A 17,971-nucleotide genomic window follows, 5' to 3' on the forward strand; every position below is an offset into this window, starting at 1 on the left:
AACTCAGCCATCAACTAAAATAATTCAGCCGTGATTTAACACATAACTCAGTCATCAACTAAAATAACTCAGCCGTAATTTAACACATAACTCAGCCATTAAGTAACTCCGAACTTAGCCATCAAATAAATTAAGTCAGCGTTAAACCTTACCACGCCATGCTTTTCGATTTCGGCAGACAACAATTTATCAAAGTTTGCACGTGTACGCTTTCCACCCCATCGCAAAAGCGGAACGTCTTCGTTATTGATCACTCTCCCAAAAATCTCACCGAAGCATGTGACGGATTCATAAGCCCAAATCAATAACGCGTCCTTCATGCCGCTTATTGTGTATGAACCTCCATCTGGAGCCAACGTTTTAATAGAGTCAATTAGAACTTCGTATGCAGTCCGACCCCATGGATACGACCTCATGGCTTCATCGTCGAATACCCTTATTGCACTTTGAAAGGGTATCCTTGAATTGTGATGCAAACAATAGACTCCCATGGCTTGAAGAAGTAGCAGCCCCAACCACTTGCGCTTTTCAAAACTCCAAAGCGGACAGAACGGTAATGCTGCCTTCAGTTCATCTAACTTTGGTCCCATCCCAAGCGGCACCTTCAACTCCCCCCCCCAAAACTCGTTGTATTGACCAGGATCAAAATTTTCTGTTGGCAATGGACCTGTGTTTAGCCCAGTGATCTCACCAAACTCGAGCAAGCTAAACCTGATAGCCTCATCAGCCACGAGACACCATATCTCCTTCTTTATAACTCGCAGCTGTCTACACAGTAGATAGTGCACGGTCCTACCAGACCACATGCTTTCGCATTCAGCTAGCCTAGCAACTACTCCAATGGGAGAGTTCACCAGTTCTTCCCACACATCAAGTTCTATTGTTTCTCTAACGTGGGGGAAATGCTCTGGATGGAAATTGTGATTAATAACTTTACCATCTAGGTTTGAAGAGCCTTCAGGGTAAAGTCTTGGTGGGTAATCCCATGATTTAACTTCATCAGCAGCATCCATCTGATCATATAACCCAACAATAAAATCAGCCACAACAAAATAGTAACTCAGCCGCATCATAAGAGTAACACATTCATAACATAACATTAGGTTATTCACGACACAAATATAACTCAGCCATAACATAACCATAACTCAGCCGCAGCAAAACCCTAACTCAGACGCAACGAAACCCCCAACAAAACAAAATCACAGCCGCAACACAACCATATCTCAGTCGCAACAAAATAAAAATCAGATGAAATATAATACATAACTGACCCACAGACTCAACAAAATACAATATATAACGTCGCGATATCCTACCGGAAAAGACGAACTCAGAGATAAGAATGCGGCAAAGACGGCGGCGAAGACGATTTCGTACAAACGAGTTCAGAATTTTGATTTCGGGCACGATGATAACAGAGAAAACAGAGTACAACGACAGAGAGCTATTTCGACGAAGAGGAAGTTAACACAGACAATGTTGATGACGGAGAGTGGGAGTATCCTCGCGGTTCCTTCTTCGACGGTTCTTCTTCGAGACGACAAAACGATGTTCTTAGTTAGTTTTTTTAAAAAACTTCGATTTAGTTATGTTGGAGAAGAGACGGTTTGGTTTCTATTGTGGTGGTGATGTGTAATTTTAATTACTGATGTGGATTATATGTTTAAAAGTAATTTCAATTAAAAAAAACTAACCAAAGGCCTTTAGAATCATTTACTATGGGTGTCCAAACATTCTAGTCATTTTAAAAAATGTTTAACACTCTAGTAATAAACCAACTTTTGTTATACATTCTAGTCATTTTCTCTAAAAATTTATTTATTATTCAGAGTGCTACCAACTTTGTTCTATAAATATTCAGCACTTCATGACCATTCAACACTCTACCAACCTTCTAATATCTCAATCACTCTCTTAATCATTCACAAATCACTTTTGAAGTTTTCACACCATCATTTATTTCTTTCGAAAGTCGAAATTCCTATCTTAATTTGAAGTCTTTGGAGGATTTTTGGTTAATTGTTTCCGTCATAAAACAGTCTCTTCTCTTTTTTTTTGTTCAGACAATGTTCTTGTCACACATAAAATGCAATCGACTTGATTTGCAATCTTTTCTTAACAACAAAACGTGCGTCGAGAAAAGTTTTTATTTCTGGATTTTCCAAATACCAACCGTTGTAACTTCGTCATCGTGTCTTAAAACATAATCTGAATTCTAAATACTCTTCTTGTGGGTCAAGATTTCGCAGTTTCTTGTGTATCAAGTCACTTAATATCAGAGATATTGCAAATGGGAAGTTCATGTTTACCCCCAGGCTTCCGGTTTCATCCTACAGATGAAGAACTCATCGACTATTATCTAAAAAGAAAAGTCGAAGGTCTTGAGATCGAGCTTGAAGTCATTCCCGTTATTGATCTTTATAAATTTGATCGTTGGGAGTTACCAGGTATTAATTGCCTTCAATTCAACATTATTCTCAACCTTTTTATTACTTTTCGAATTTTTAAACAAAAAAATGATATTTTGTAACTTTTAGACAAGTCTTTTCTTCCGAACCGGGACATGGAATGGTTCTTCTTCTGTTCAAGGGACAAAAAATATCCTAATGGTTTTCGTACAAACCGAGGAACAAAGGCCGATTATTGGAAAGCAACCGGAAAAGACCGGAAAATTACTAGTCATTCATCTTCTACAGTCGGCTATAGAAAAACCCTAGTTTTCTACAAAGGTCGTGCCCCGTTAGGCGATAGAACCACTTGGCTCATGCAATATTGACTACGCGATGATGAGAGTTCATCACAAGGTTCACAAACTTACAAGGTAAGAACTTTACATATTCATCAAATTCTATAATGCTTTATTTGTTTCTAAGTGTGATAAATTACAGGGAGCTTATGTGTTATGCCGTGTGGCTAAGAAGAATGAGATCAAGACTAATTCGAAAATCCGAAAAAACCTAAGTGAACAAACACTTGGATCAGGAGAAAGTTCTGGATATTCTAGTCGAGTGACTTCACCTAGTCGGGATGGAACGATGCCGTTTCACTCATTTGTCAATCTGGTTTCTACTGAAATAGACTCTTCCAACATTTGGATTTCACCTGATTTCATTCTTGATTCTTCAAAAGTATGTATTATAAAATTCTAGTTTGACCAATAACTAAACCGGAACAAGGTATTGTTTATCTAATACTGGTTTGATTATGTTCTTGTAGGACTATCCTCAAATTCAAAATTTTGCATCTGAGTACTTTCAAGACTTTGATTTTCCGGTTATCGGTCAAGAAGTAAATTTTCCAGCGAGTATATTGCATACCGATGTAGATCAGAACATGGATGAATCTATGCAAACTGGTTATTGGACAAATTGTGGATACGATCAAATCGGTTTATTCGGTTACTCAGAGCTCTCCTAATCGGAGTCTCGTTTGAAGTCTCTTCTAAGACTAAACGGCTTTTATTGTTCGAGTCATCCCACTTGTAGCATTGGTCTATAGGATTTGTTTTATTAATGTACTAGGGTAGGCCCGCGCCTACGGGCGGGTAAATAAATGAACAAATAATATAAATTTATTTAAAATGTTTAACTTATTCTTAACTAAAATTAAAATTAATTTTCAGGTTTTTTTAAAACAATTTATCGATTTATTTGACAATTTATTTTAAAACTATAAACTTTTTAATTATAATTTTTTTTATAAAATATTATTATTTTGCGTTATTTTAATGTTTGTTTTAGTTTATCTGTAGTAATAGTTAGAATTAGTTTTAAAAATTACTCGATGAGTTTACCAAAGTTATAAGTAATAAGTAGTACGAAGTTTGATCCATTCTAACTGCATTTATATTTAAGTTAGATAGACTACATAAAAATTTGATAGTGATCATTACTATTTGAAATTATACATTTTTTTGAGTCTTAAATACATTACTATTGTGTTTGAAAATAAAAATATCAGGTAATCTAAGAAACTCATGACTAGAATTTTTTTATAAATAAATGGTACTTGGCAATTAACATAGTATAATTTATGTGCATACTCAACGTAACAATATATCAGATAATGTAATTACCTTTTAGTTAGATGATACCTTCCATAGCATGACTTGCAGAGACGCCGATGTTTCCTCAGTTGATCTCAGTTCAAGTCTTTCAACATCGGATTCAATCGTGTGAAAAAGTTTTTGTGATATTATGATTGTGAGCAATGAAATTTTGAATTCATGGATGCAATCTAAGCCATTTATAATTGCAGATTCACTATCTCGAAAAAAGGAGGATACAATGAATGTGAAAACGTGAAAGGAATGGAGACATGGAATTAATGACGGTGTTGCATCTGGATGTGTCTTAAATCTCCGTGCTCCGGTAAAAGTCCAGCATTCGTTGGGTTGGATTTTGAGGTACGGTAAATCTTATAGGATTAGAAAATTTTATTTTTTCTAGATAATTATGTATTTCTAAAAGGATAAAGAAATCGGATTTTGGAGCTGCTATAGATACGGATCTAAGGGTTGTAAAGTTATTCATTCACATAATAATAAAAAAAATCGTAAACGGATATTTGCCTTAATATGTTTTTGCTCTCTTTTGCTTTCTTCGAGCTGATTCGCGTTTGTTCACAACAGACGGTGAATCAATGCTACTTGTAATGGCTCCAGGGTGAAGAATAACTAACGAAACGACATAACATGAAAGTGACATATAGCTTACTCACGAAGACTTGGCTCTACGCCCTCTCCGAGCCTTCATTGATGGCAAACATAATCAGAATTTGCAGGAGAGGATAAAACGTAGAATGTATTGCAGCTTCTCGTAGCGAAGGTGAAAGTAATTTTGTGGGCCAAAATTTTGTTGGGTTTCAGCATAAATCATGATATCAAAAGAATCCATATTTTATTCATTTGTGAGATCCCGTTAAACCAAACGAAAGAAATTAAAGTTCTACCAGAACATGATATGTGACACTTTTTCCTTTCACTATTATGTCAGTCTGAGAAGTGAGTAAATATGTCTTTTATATAGTAAGATATATAACAACAACTTATATAATTTCAACGAAAAGAGTAATTGAGGTTCTCATACTGATTTTTGCTACATATTTCCCGGAAAAGTAGACAGTTGCCCTCTATTTCTTTTTTGTTCAAAGATTTGTAAGAAATTCTTGTTGTTCAAAGATATTGGTAAGGAATAGTACTTTTATCGGTATATATAAAAAACAAATTCATAACCAATAATTTAAAATAGACAGATTTAACAAATAATCATTATAGTATATGTTTGACAAAAAAAAAAAGTAAAAAAGTGTAGCCTGTTTTTGGGCTTCTCTCTTGAATTTGATGTTGACGATTTTTTTTTTTTTACAAAATTGGTCTTACATTTTGAAATAGGCTTTTTTGTTACATGGGCCTGTTGTTTAGGTTTTTTGTATGTTTGAAGTTTGAACTGTAGATTTTCTTACAGCCGTTTAACGTGTTGTGAGAGCAATTTCTGTCTTGTCTCTCGTCCCCACCGCCTAAGCAAATGTCGCCGCCACAGTCTCTTTGGATGGGAAGGAGAGGTTCTCAGGGTCTCTCGTTTATGTCTACGTCTTCTTCCAATTTCTATGTTCTCTCCGTCTCGTAATGTTTTATGTTTCTGTCTCTATCAAAGATCTCTGGAGTTTCGGTGTGTTATCGGAGTCCATCTTGCCATAGGAGTCGGAGATATAACTCGGGTCTTTAGATCTGGTGTCTGGTCTATAGATATGTAGATCGTGCCAAATATGGCGGTAGTCTTCTTTGGATTAATCCACCGACGGTTTCCAACATCTGGTGTAAGTGGCCTTCTTGGACCCAAGTTCTTGTTGTGGTAACAGCTCTGATTTGGTTGTGCGGTGGCTTGCTTCCTGTTAGCTTCTGTAAGCAGTTTCATTTATTCTTGCTACATACACAACTATTTTAGATAGAATAGTCAAAATGTCATTTTCGAAAGAAAAAAAAACATTGATGGCATTTTCGTGAATTATATGAACTTGTGGGGTAAATATGGAAAAACCAATTTTAAAAAAAAGGAAGGTTAGTTTTGTGTTTGACTTTAAGTTGTAGGTCAATTCTGCAAAAAACCCTATTCTTTTCTTCTCTATATCACAAAACTGTTTTTGGAAGATAATGGTTTCTTCTCTCTTGATTTAATTGCATAATTTATTGTCAGTTTGTGTAGAGAATTTTCATATTGTTTTGACTGTGGAGATTTTGACATGGCAAACCAAAATTCAGAATTAAAATGCTACAAAAATTCTAAAAGCTTCATATACAAATGATGAGTCTTGTTCAATGCGTTTAGCTGACTAATCTAAACAAATATCCCAAGTCAAGCTTTTAGGCTGCAAACATTTTCTTATGTACTTCAAGTGAAACGCGACCACATGTGTGGTGGTCTGAACACGACAACTGAACATCCCTCTGGGTGAGACCAACCATCGAACAAAAGATTTAACGTTGGAAAATGTGGCTTGTGCTTGATGATATCAAACAGAGTAATGCCAAAAGCATTTTGATGTTAATATCGGTCAATTTCACAGGCATGAGCATATAAAAAAACTCCAAATTAACATTCCCGAGATTGCCAATTGAAAACCCGTGTGTTCATTTTTACTATAATTCACAACATCTCCGGAGGACTTCGAGACAGCGGATGTGATAGAAAAGTTCATGATCTCAGTGTCTTTTCAAGCCTCTCAAACACTGGTCTAAAACACATGAGATTTTTTTCATGAAGGAGGGTGTCACATGAATTGTTACTGACAGAGAGCAAAGATGGAGAGGCCGAGCTAAAAGTCTCATTAGATCAAGGTAGCCACCATTGGTTGCCACGTGAAACCCCATGTTTCCTTGGTTATTCGACCATATGGAGCAACTACCTGCATTATCGCCAACGATCCAAATGATGTTTCTCTTTACTCATGGTATTTAGAAAAATCAGTTATAAATAGTTAGTCGGAGAGAGTTACATGAGCTTTCCCTTTTCCTGCGACCGCGTGATGGTTTGTGGAACCATATCTGTCCCTGAAAGCTTATACATCTTCAACAGAGTAATCACTCAGAAGTTATTTGAGACTTACCATGTTGTCTCCTCTAAAAGCACAGGGAACAGCTCTATTCTTCATCTCCCTTATGTTAGCTGCCAAATCCTCTCTGCTCTAATGATCAAAACCAAAATTTTGGATATCCCAAAAGTTCATGAGGGCTAACTGCCTTCTGTTCCAAGTCCCGATTTATCTCAATTGTTGATAGTGTTAGGAACTTCAGGGTCATCTTCATAGGAAATCATCAGATTAGAAAAAGTTAACCATGTCTAAATATATCTTTACTTGACTATAAGAAACTTGTGATACACGTAAGATGACAGAAGCATCACAGTGAAAGAAGAAAAACATTTCAGACAAGTCTTGTAACACTTGCTCAGATATTAGGAAACACTTTCTTGTTCAAGGCTGAATCTTCATTATAACTCATTAAACAAAAGACGCTGCAAATAACTTTTCTAGGTAGACTTTTTCAGCAACGACCAACGATAAAGTAAACAAAGTAAAATAACTTGACGTTGAGAATGAACCATAAAACAAAATGCGTTCCCGGATTATATCAGCATAATAAAAATCTTGCAGGTTGGATGTTAACCATAAACGACGCATAGCATCATCACCTACTTCCTGCAATGTACAAATCACTGTGGTGTTAATGGATTATCACAAAAACCGACCATTTTCACTATAAAATACACTTTTGTCTAAACACTATCATAAGACAACTGCAGATTCTCCACAAGATCATGAAGTAGTCTAAGAAGCTATATGAGTGATCTAAATGAATAAAGCACTTAATTTTAAAAATAAAGAGAACACAATATAGGCTAATCTATTTTGTCTCGGACAACAATCTTAGATGCAGAAAAAGCATCATGTCTAATTGTAAATCTAGATTCCCAGAAGGAAAGTAGATTCTTTTAAGGATTATCGACTGAATCTTGCCTTGGTCATTAGGCCTTTGGAGACGAAACGATTGACGGAAGAGGAGATAGCTGTGGTGGCTCGAGAGAGTGCATTCCCATCAGCGTCCATGAGCCAAACGTCAAGGCCGTTGGTGGACAAGCACCCACTACTCCGATGCACTCTATCTCGGCCATTTTCTTCACCTATCCGCCAGCGACAGCAAGTTCTGGAAACTCCAAATGAAAGAGATAAGCTTTGCTTTCGTAATCTGGGTTTAGTCTCGGTCTCCGAATCCTCTGTTGACGTCACTATTTCTTCTGATGTGGAATTTGTGAAGAAGATGCTTCATCTTCGGCACCGTTCCTCAACGACAAACTGATATTTCTCTCTCAAATCTCTAGTTATATCTCCAGTTCGTCAAGGTGAAATCAACGAAGAAGAAAAGGTTAAGCATGAAGGAAGTGACGTGGAGAAACCAAATGTTTTTATTGATATGTAAGTTCAACATTTTAAAATCTGATGTGTCATATGACCCGGAGAGAGTCTTGTGTTATTATTGAGTTGATTTTAGTTTCAATAGCACTATGTTTCTTGTTAGGTTTACGTCTGGGCATTCGGGTCTTCGGGTCTTCGGGCCGGTTCTTTTCGGGTCCGGATTTTTTCGGGTCCTAAATATTTAGATCCAATAGGTACTTAGAAATTTTCGATTCGGATTCGGGTCGGTTCGAGTCTATAATTAAAATATCCATAAAATACCCGTAATTTTTCGGATCCATATCGGGTCCGAATCGGATTCGGGTATTTAGGATCCGAAAAGGACATGATATACCCAATTCCATCAATTTTAGTTGAATATTTGTCATATATATTTAAAATTTTACAAAACAACTTAAATGAAACTATTAATAATTAAAATAAAACATTTTAAAACTCTAAATATTACATTTTAAAGCTTTATATTACTTAATAAATGTTAAAAAATAATAACAAATGTTGTTAACAAAAGATATTTCAACTAAATCATAAAATAATATATATAAAATAGAACACAAAAACATCATAGTTTTAGATATACATGTTTTTAAGTCGGGTACAAATCGGTTCTTATCGGGTCGGGTCTATTCGGGTCGGTTCTTTTCGGGTTCGGATCTATTCGGGTCGGTTCCTTTTCGGTTCCGGTTCTTTCGGGTAAAAAAAAATTAGACCCAAAGGGTACTTGTAAATTTTCGGTTCGGTTCCGGGTTGGATATTTTTGGATCGGTTCCGATTCAGGTCTTCGGGTCCAGGTTAAAATGCCCGGGCCTAGTTCGGTTATATTTGTAACGTTCTCTGATTTCTTCTATAATGATTTAGTGGACCACACTAAATAAAGAACCTTTTTCTTAACGTCACTAACCTTTAAAACAAACTTTATGGGGAAAAAAAAAAAACTTTATGGAAGTGGTAAGTTGATAACAACGATTCTGCATAAAATAATCTTTTATAAAAATAAATGATGGGACCATATACCTATATGGAAATTAATTTAGCTACGTAATGTGATTTTAACATTTGGAAATGTGATTTTTATAATAATATGTATTTATTAAAATAAATGACCAACAACTTCGGTCCATAGCTCAATGGTAGAGAAATTGACTGCAGATCAATAGGCCACCGGTTCGAATCCGGTTGGGCCCTATTATTTTTTACTCTTCTCAGTTCTTTTGTTAAGACCTGAGTTACGACTTGCCATAAATAACAAAAGAAAAAGGCAAACATGTCTTTTTTGTATAAGTAAGCCTCAGAAATTACAAACTCGTGTTACAAAATTCCGAGAAAAATAAGAAAGACGAAATCAATATCCCATTCATTATTCATCACAAAAAGAGAATCGAATCACATAGAAAATTGTACAAACCAAGCCGAACTATACCGGTCAGTTCAATCTCCAACCACTAGATCCACCGGTTTCTCAATTCGCACTTCCACATCCGTCCGATCAACAATCTTATCATACTCCTTGAAGCAGGAGATGCTTCCCAGCTCCTCCACCTCATCAATCACAGTACCAAGCCTTGCCACCATCTCCACAAGAAGAGACGCAAAGGCAGCAAACGGTAACGCCTCCGAAAACTCCAAACTTTTCATAACCGCGGCTTTACTCAACTGTTTTCTAAATCTCCTCTTCTCTCCAACCGGTCCCGGTTTATTCACCGACTTCCGGTGTGACGTCTGGCCCATAAAACTAGAGAGCGAAACAGTGCTGTTAAACCGAGCTTGTGATACGGTGACGTTTTGTGGTGTTGTCTGACTCAAAACATTGCCGTCGACGTTATTACTATCGTTGTAATATGAAACATTGCGGTTTAGGTGTTTGTTGGTGATGTCACTGTGAAGGTTAGACCCCAAGAAGAGCTTAGGTTGTGACTTTATTGCTGCGTTGAGATCTTTTAACGCTACTTCTAGATTGTCGGAGAGAATCTCCGGCGAGCAGTGACGTTTGTTTAGAATGCTTTCAGAGAGTTCCGACAAAACTTTGCAGATTTCTCCCGCTAGTCTAACACAAGGATCTTTGAAGAGCGTACGAATAGACCTAGGAGTCTTTAAAATAAACATAAAGTATGGTTATATAAGACTATACGTTATGTAATTTTTATGTTGAAATAGAACGTTAAGTTTAATTTTACCTGAATCTCGGTTTGTAAGCATCCGTGAAGAGCAACAACAGTGTGACCAAACTTGCGAAGAACAGATCCAATTTTGATGTATTGTTGAGATGAAAATTTATTACAACGCAGTGTATGTCTCGGCTCCCAACTTGCATACATCGCCTAAATATATGTGTGTATATGTACACATGTCAATATGTTCATTATTCGCCAGCAAAATGTTTTAGAGTTTAAACACTTTTTAATAACCGTTTATTACATATCAAAGCGTATACTAATCCCAAAGTATGAGAGAACTCAGAACTGTAACCCCTTAACTTATAGGTGAATCATTCAACTACTAGATCATCATCACAATTTTGTGTTATAAAACATATACATTAGTAGTAATAAATAAATATTTCAAAATTAGTATAGTAAAAATAATAATTAAAGAGTAAGAGAATATTTCAAAACTTGAGAACCTTTCCTATAGTTTTCAAAATGCTTTTATATTTTCATTTAGTTATTTTAATTTATTTTTAACTTATTTTAATATGTAGTGTAGTATATTCGGTATTCTTTTTTTTGACGATTAATCTCATTCATTCCAATATAGAGTTTATGACCAAAATGATCGTACATAGATGCATAAACCAAGTACTGCAAACATACACCAGTACAAAGAAGGGAAAAAAATAGTAGCTATCGATGCCAGTAGGAACCAAAGTAAAAAACCTGATACCTGTAGGCACCAAAGTAATAAACCTTGAACCGTGAAGGTATAAAAACCAGCTGAAATGAGACCACCAGGGTATTAGTCTACCCTTTTCGTTCTTTCCTATCAACTAGTAGACTAGGGAATTCTGCAAAGTCTTGTTAAAGAGCTCCCAATTTATTGAAGCTACGAGACCTAAGAACTCCTCAAAAGGGTAATGCTTGCAAGAGTTAAAGACTCGAGGATAAACCAATCATGACAACTCAAACTTTAAAGTAAATGACTGGAGCCAAAATAAAACGACAAGAGTATTCGATATTCTGTATGTACGTTTTTTTGTAACGGTTAAGAGTTTAAAACCTAAAGAGAAGACATGAACTTCAACCTCTCAAATTAAAAGGCGAATTATTCAACTACTAGAGCTTTAGACCATGGTCTCTAAGAAGGTTCTATCTCATGGTTCTATCTAATTACATGCTCAAAACTAAATAAAAAAGAGGAAAAATAGATAGATATGGTTATAAAAATGGAACTTTTGGAACCAACTCTAAGTTAATACGTGTCACTTTTTCTGATTGGTTAGTATTTTTTTTAATTACACCCAATTTTTCTCTCTCTCATTTCACGGAAAAAAAATTGTTTGTCCCTCTCTCTCTCTTTTCTTGAATCTTGGTGGATTCGAAAAAAAATTGAGCTCAGTACTCAATCTGAGCCCTTTCGGTTGAACCCAAAATTGCAGAGAACCCCGCCTATGTTTAAACCCTCCGACGAGCACTCCGGCAGCCATGTACGGCGGAGGTGAGTTTCTTCTTCAAACCGCAAATTCACCGGAGCTCTGGTTTCTCCGACGAGAAGAAATGTCATCCTCTTCCCCTCCGGTCGCACTCTAACGAGCAGGTGAACGGATCGGTTTCCGGATTGGGTTATGTTTCAAGTGTTAGCTCGGCTGGATTGGGTGAAGATCAGAGTCAACCCACTGCTCCTAGGTTCGATCCCCCCCTCTCCCTCCTTTATTGATTGAGTGATTGATGATATGTGGATTGTGGTTCTAAGCAGGAAATCTAATGTAGCAGCGGCTTCTTTGAAGGCGGGAATTAGACCGACCTCTCCGCTGCATAACAAATTCTCTGGGATGACCTTAGAGTCTCCTTCGACGGAGAGGAACGATGATGGGAGGTCTTCGGAGTACCATCCTTTGCCTCTGCCGCTGGGATCTCCTACGAGCCCCTTTGTTGTGCTTCTGTGTTCTCCTTCGAGCCATTCTTCGGGCGTGCAAGGGTCTTCGGTTGTGGGAGGGTCGGAGAAGGAGATTTCCAAGTGGAAGAAAGGGAGGTTTATTGGGAGTGGCACCTTTGGGAAAGTTTATCAAGGCTTTAACAGGTGATCATCAAATTGGAATTTTGATTAGTTGTCTTAGTTTTTAGATGACAAGAAATGGATATGTTCTGGTAGATAGGGCATTTGATGCAAGGTTTCTCTCTAGGCTATGAATATTGATATATGTGTCAATTGCTCTCTTAAACCAGTAACCAGAGTTGCTTTGTGTGATGATGAGTTTGGCTGTATCCAAGGGTTTATTAAATAATATGTTGTTGGAAGTTTGTTTGTTTTTGATGGTTAGATCAAGATTGAAGGTTAATTTCACCTGCTATCTAGCTTACTTGATCAAAATTGAAGGTTAATTTCACTTTTCACCATCTAGATTAAGGCAATAGAAAGCATAAGTTTCTATAATGCTAGCTCCGTTTACAAATACTAGGTTATATCACTTTGTAGCATCCACCTCTCTGAGCTGTTTGCTACAATCATATAACTTTTTTTATGCAGTTCTTATAGTGAGGAAGAGAGAATTTGTGCTATTAAAGAGGTCAAGGTCATTTCTGACGATAAAAACTCAAAGGAATGTCTTAAGCAACTAAATCAGGTTTGTTTTATATCACACCTTATCTTCTGTATATGTCTCAACACTCTTAATATTGGTCACACCTGTAACACTTTGTATATGTCTCAACACTCTTAATATTGGTCACACTTGTAGCCAGTTTATATGTCTAAGGGCGAGCTTTGACGAAGATAGGAAGCCATTATGGAAGCTAAATTGAGATTGCTGGTTTACTTGTCTGATTACAACCAATATAATCTGTTGAAATTGGTTGTTAGATGTTAACTAGGTTAGCTTGGTTAGTCTACATCAAATTTACTTAAGTGATCAATGCTTATGCTTGGTAGAGTCTAGTATCTTGGTAGTTAGCTTTATTTAGGGTTGTCTAATCAAATGTACTAACCGAATGTGACCAATGCTTGGTTGTTTTTAGATTAGGTAAGACTTTATTGCTAACACCACACACTTGAAACACTTAAACACACTCACACTTGTTATAAATGAAAGCAACACGCTCACACTTTAAACACTTCAACACACTTAAACACATCTCGTCCTTCTTTATCTCTTTGTTTTTCCATTGCTCTTTCATTTTCTATCTCTTTCTTTATCCTTTGCTCTGTCCTTTATCATTTTTCTGTTTTTCTCCTTTTCTTATTTTTCTGAAAAACTACTTCACTCTCTCCTTCTCCTTTCTCCACCAAAAAGTAGGAATGGATTCTTCAAATCCATTTATTCAGTCTTCAGGTTTTCTGGATCTGTTAACTAGCCAACAGTGTGATCCTGTCTCACAAAGCAGAGCACTTGGATCTTCAGAAGTTCCTCTTTTTAGTTCCCAGTGAACTAATGTTCCAACTCAAGCTGAAAAGACAACTGAAGACAGAAGAGGCATAAGGAATTGGTCACAGAAGGAAGATGTGGTGCTCATAAGTGCTTGGCTTAACACAAGCAAAGATCCGGTCACATGGAATGAGCAAAAGGATGGCTCCTTTTGGAAAATAGTTGAAGCTTACTTCAATGCAAGTCATCATCTTGTTGGTATGCCAGATAGAGAGGTTGACAACTGTAAGCAAAGGTGGTCCAAGATCAGTGATCAAGTCTCCAAGTTTGTTGGCTCGTTACATGCTGCAACAAATCAGCAGTCAAGTGGGCAGAATGACAATGATGTAATGAAGCTTGCTAATGAAATCTATCACCATGATTACAATGCCAAGTTCACACTTGAGCATTGTTGGAGGGAGCTAAAAAATGAACAGAAATGGCTGGCAACTTTTAGGACAGATAACAGCAAGTCAAAAAGAAGGAAGGGTGAAGATGGTTCTCAAGCTTCTGTCCAGTCATAAAGCCATGGAGATCAAGAAGAGGCTCGCCCTGAAGGTGTGAAGAAGGCAAAGGCAAGGTTGAAGGCTCAAAGGAGTGCCAAAGAGATGGAAGAAACCAGCAGCAAGCCTGTGGAGAAGTTGCAAGAGATGTTTGAGATAAGGTAGCATGATCATGAATTGAAGAAGCATGACTTTGAAATGAAGGAGAAGCTTAATAAGCAACATATGTTGAAGACTTTCCGTGAAAAAAAGAGCCTCTTAGTGAGATTGAACTGGCTTTGAAGAACAAACTAATAAATGATATGTTGTCATAAGCATCTATAATGTCTATAGAGTCAGTATGCTTCTGCTTATGTATTTGTTTATAGAGTCAGTTTGTTTATGTTTTTCAGGTCAGTTTGTTGTTGTTTGTTGAGTCAGTTTGCTTGTCTATGTTTTGATTATGTCTTATGTTTTAAAAGTCGGATGAATGATGTATTTTCAATATCTATGAATTTTTTTTAGTAATGGTTTAAAACTGAATCATGAGAAGCTTTGGTTTAGTTCATAAGTTTGATTTTCTTTTCTTGGAAATTATTACATGTTGTGTTGTATGGACAGGAGGTGTTTGTTCCTTTGCAGTCCTCAAATTTGTGCTTTTTTTTACAGGTTGTAAGAGATTCGATTGAGGGTTTTGTCTACCATGTGTTTGCAGGTCCTGAAAAGCATTTTTTAACAAGTTGATGACACTTGAGCTCGTATGTTCTATTTTTTGTGAATCTGATGGTGTATACTCAAGAAGAATCTAGTTAAGCTAATGGAGAAAGGATGTAATTGACATGGAAATTGTATTCATGTTACTTTAGCTTTGTATTCAGTTGCCTTTAGAATTGTATTCCATTTGATTTGGCACCACAAATTGTAATTTTTTTTAGTTCCATATTCTAGCATATTGGTTTTCATTATGTACCACCAATTTCTATTGTAAACACGTCAACATTTGTCTATATATTTCACATTTTATAGCACAAAGTTTATTACAAAACTAAGAATTCTCTCTATATCATCATCTTCTATTCTTTACTAAGAATTCTTTCTATATCATATTCTTCTTCTATTCTTTACTAAGGAAAATGACATCTTCTTCCCGTGATATTTTCGAGGAAACGGTCGAAGAAACGTTCGAATCAACATTGTATGAAAGTATGGAAACAAACTTTCAATGAAGAATTCAAAAATCTTTCCGTTAATCATTGGTATCTTGCACATTTGCATTGTTTTAACTCTTCATTCTTGCATGTTTTGATCATTTAGATTAGGGATTATGCATTTTACTTTCCTTTTTGCATTGCATAAGTATTTATCAGGTGTTGGAGTGTCCTTTGGAGCTCTTGGGGGTACTTGGAAGCATTTGGGATCAAAAAGAGAGTGGAAAGTGTTGTTTGAGTGAGAAGAGCCCCGGAGCGGGCAATGGGAGCGACCTACGACACCCGCTCCAGACTAAACGAAGGCAGCACAGGGAGAGGCAGCAGGGTTCGGCACCCGCTCCGAACGATGCATCTTGGTTGACGAACTTTGAAGCTGGAGCGGGCAGTTGGAGCGACCTCAGTAACCCGCACGCCAAATGAAGTTGGCACTTGGAGCGACGTCCCGCAGCGGGGTGAGGCACCCGCTCCAAACTCAACTTCTCGTCGACAACTTTCGAGAAGTGGAGCGACCAAGATGGAGCGAGGTCCGCAGCCCACGCGCGAAACGAAGAAACGAAGCAGGCAGCTGGAGCGACCCCCTGTTGCGGGGTAACCAACCCGCTGCAATCCAGAGCGACCATCCAGAGCGGGATGGCGAACCCGCTCGGCATTCCTTGGTGTCACGAACGACATCCAGAGCGACCTCATGGAGCGGGGTCTGGAAGCCGCTGCGAGATAGAGCGACCTGCTGGAGCGACTTGAGCAACCCGCTCGCCTTTTACCACTTACTCGAGTTTTTATGTTTTGTTGGGCTTTCTCAGACTTTTTTTTGAGGCCCACTAGGTTTTTAGGAGTCGTATAAATAATCTCTAAACCTAAAATTAGGACTTGTCTTGTTTTCTATCTAATCAAAAGCCACTTTTGGGTGAAAGATCTAATCTTGATCATAATTTTTTATCTTTGCTTGATTATCTTACTCTCTAATCATGTTTAACCTTGAATCATCCATGGTTTTGGGGTTATTCATGTCTATTAGTGAGTAGACTAATCTTGGATTCATGGGATAGGGTGATTAGAGAAGATCTAGGGTGTTTAGTGCTAGATCAACTTGTTTCTTTGCTTGTTGAGGGTTCTCAATGCTATTTTAGTCTTGATCATACTAAAATAGATCTCTAGGCATTTCCTGCCCACAAGGTGTATGATGAAATGCCTTAACCAACTCTTCAATGCTTTTAGCTTTCTTTACCTAAGAGATTAGTTGCTAAAGGAGTTAAGATTGCTATTGGACTTGTTCTCCATGTTTGCTTTAGTAACATTCAACCTAAGAAATTTGATGCTTGAGTTGCTTTAGCAAAAGAACATTCATCTAGGGATAGAGCTTGTTTAGCTTAGTATCTAGGCATAAGGAAAGTGTTTGATTGATAGCTTGCCATTCTTAGATTGGATCTACATCACCCAAGATCAAATGCATATCCCCATGAGTCCTCTTGCTTCATACTGAGAAAGAAAGATCATTACTTTATTGCATTAGCTTATTAGTTCTTAGTTCATACAATCTTTAAAACCGGATTGCACTTAGCTTAAGCATGAACTTGCATTCCCTTTGCTTTAGAATCACCTAGGATTGGTTCGACAATCTTTTATACTACAACATTTGATTAGGAGCCTTGAAAACTCCTAACATCAAATTGGCGCCGTTGCCAAGTTCTAGGTTGATTGTGACATTGGGATTTAGTCACTTGCTTGAGACTAAGTCATTTTTCTTTTATTTTGTTACTGCTTCTCCTTCTTCCTCTCCTTTTGCATTTCAGGTGTATGAACTTTAGGAGCAGAGGTTCATCAAGCCTAGTTCCAAGAGTTGAAGACATAGTTGCACTTGAGAGAGAGGTAGTAAGAAAGAGAAGAGAAGAAGAGCAACATGCTCACTTTCAGAAATTGGGGTTTAAAATGGAGCACATTCAGAATCAGCCTCATGATGGAGTGGCCTAAGGAGCTGCAAACCTTAGCCCACAACATCCACATCGCCAAGCTAAAGCCATTGGAGCCTATGATAAACCTCACATTCATGGTCATAGGTTGGGAATCAGAGCACCAGCTGTGGAGAACAACAACTTTGAGATCAAGTCAGGGCTGCTTAACACCATAGAGAACAACAAGTATCATGGTCTTGCTGCTGAAGACCCTTTTGATTACTTGTACAAGTTTGATAAATATTGTGGTTTGTCCAAGACCAATGGTGTTTCTGAAGATGCATTCAAGTTGAAGCTGTTCCCTTT

General features: G+C 37.2%; 2 protein-coding genes and 1 non-coding gene across 5 annotated transcripts in view; 2 read left to right on the forward strand and 1 right to left on the reverse strand.

Annotated features, from left to right (window-relative positions):
- Positions 1–2,293: 2,293 nt before the first annotated feature.
- On the forward strand, positions 2,294–3,420 carry LOC106324228 (NAC domain-containing protein 86). Its single transcript, XM_013762233.1, is given in 4 exon segments — positions 2,294–2,450; positions 2,541–2,824; positions 2,892–3,131; positions 3,220–3,420. Coding segments are annotated over 4 exon segments (882 nt in total).
- A 6,165-nt stretch (positions 3,421–9,585) lies between these two features.
- TRNAC-GCA lies at positions 9,586–9,657 on the forward strand. Its single transcript has one exon. It is a non-coding gene; the product is annotated as a tRNA-Cys (tRNA).
- Positions 9,658–9,729: 72 nt separating this feature from the next.
- The window catches only part of LOC106327748 (aluminum-activated malate transporter 13), a 16,952-nt gene continuing 8,710 nt past the window's right edge, over positions 9,730–17,971 (reverse strand). For all 3 annotated transcript variants that reach the window (XM_013765988.1, XM_013765989.1, XM_013765990.1), the window contains 2 exons: positions 10,647–10,790; positions 9,730–10,560 (listed from right to left, as the gene is read on the reverse strand). In XM_013765988.1, the coding sequence (XP_013621442.1) occupies positions 9,901–10,560; positions 10,647–10,790 (804 nt within the window). In that variant the 3' untranslated portion in view covers positions 9,730–9,900. The remainder of the gene's footprint in view (positions 10,561–10,646; positions 10,791–17,971) is intronic.

Source organism: Brassica oleracea, chromosome C2 (assembly GCF_000695525.1).
Source record: "Brassica oleracea var. oleracea cultivar TO1000 chromosome C2, BOL, whole genome shotgun sequence".
Classification (NCBI taxonomy): domain Eukaryota; kingdom Viridiplantae; phylum Streptophyta; class Magnoliopsida; order Brassicales; family Brassicaceae; genus Brassica; species Brassica oleracea.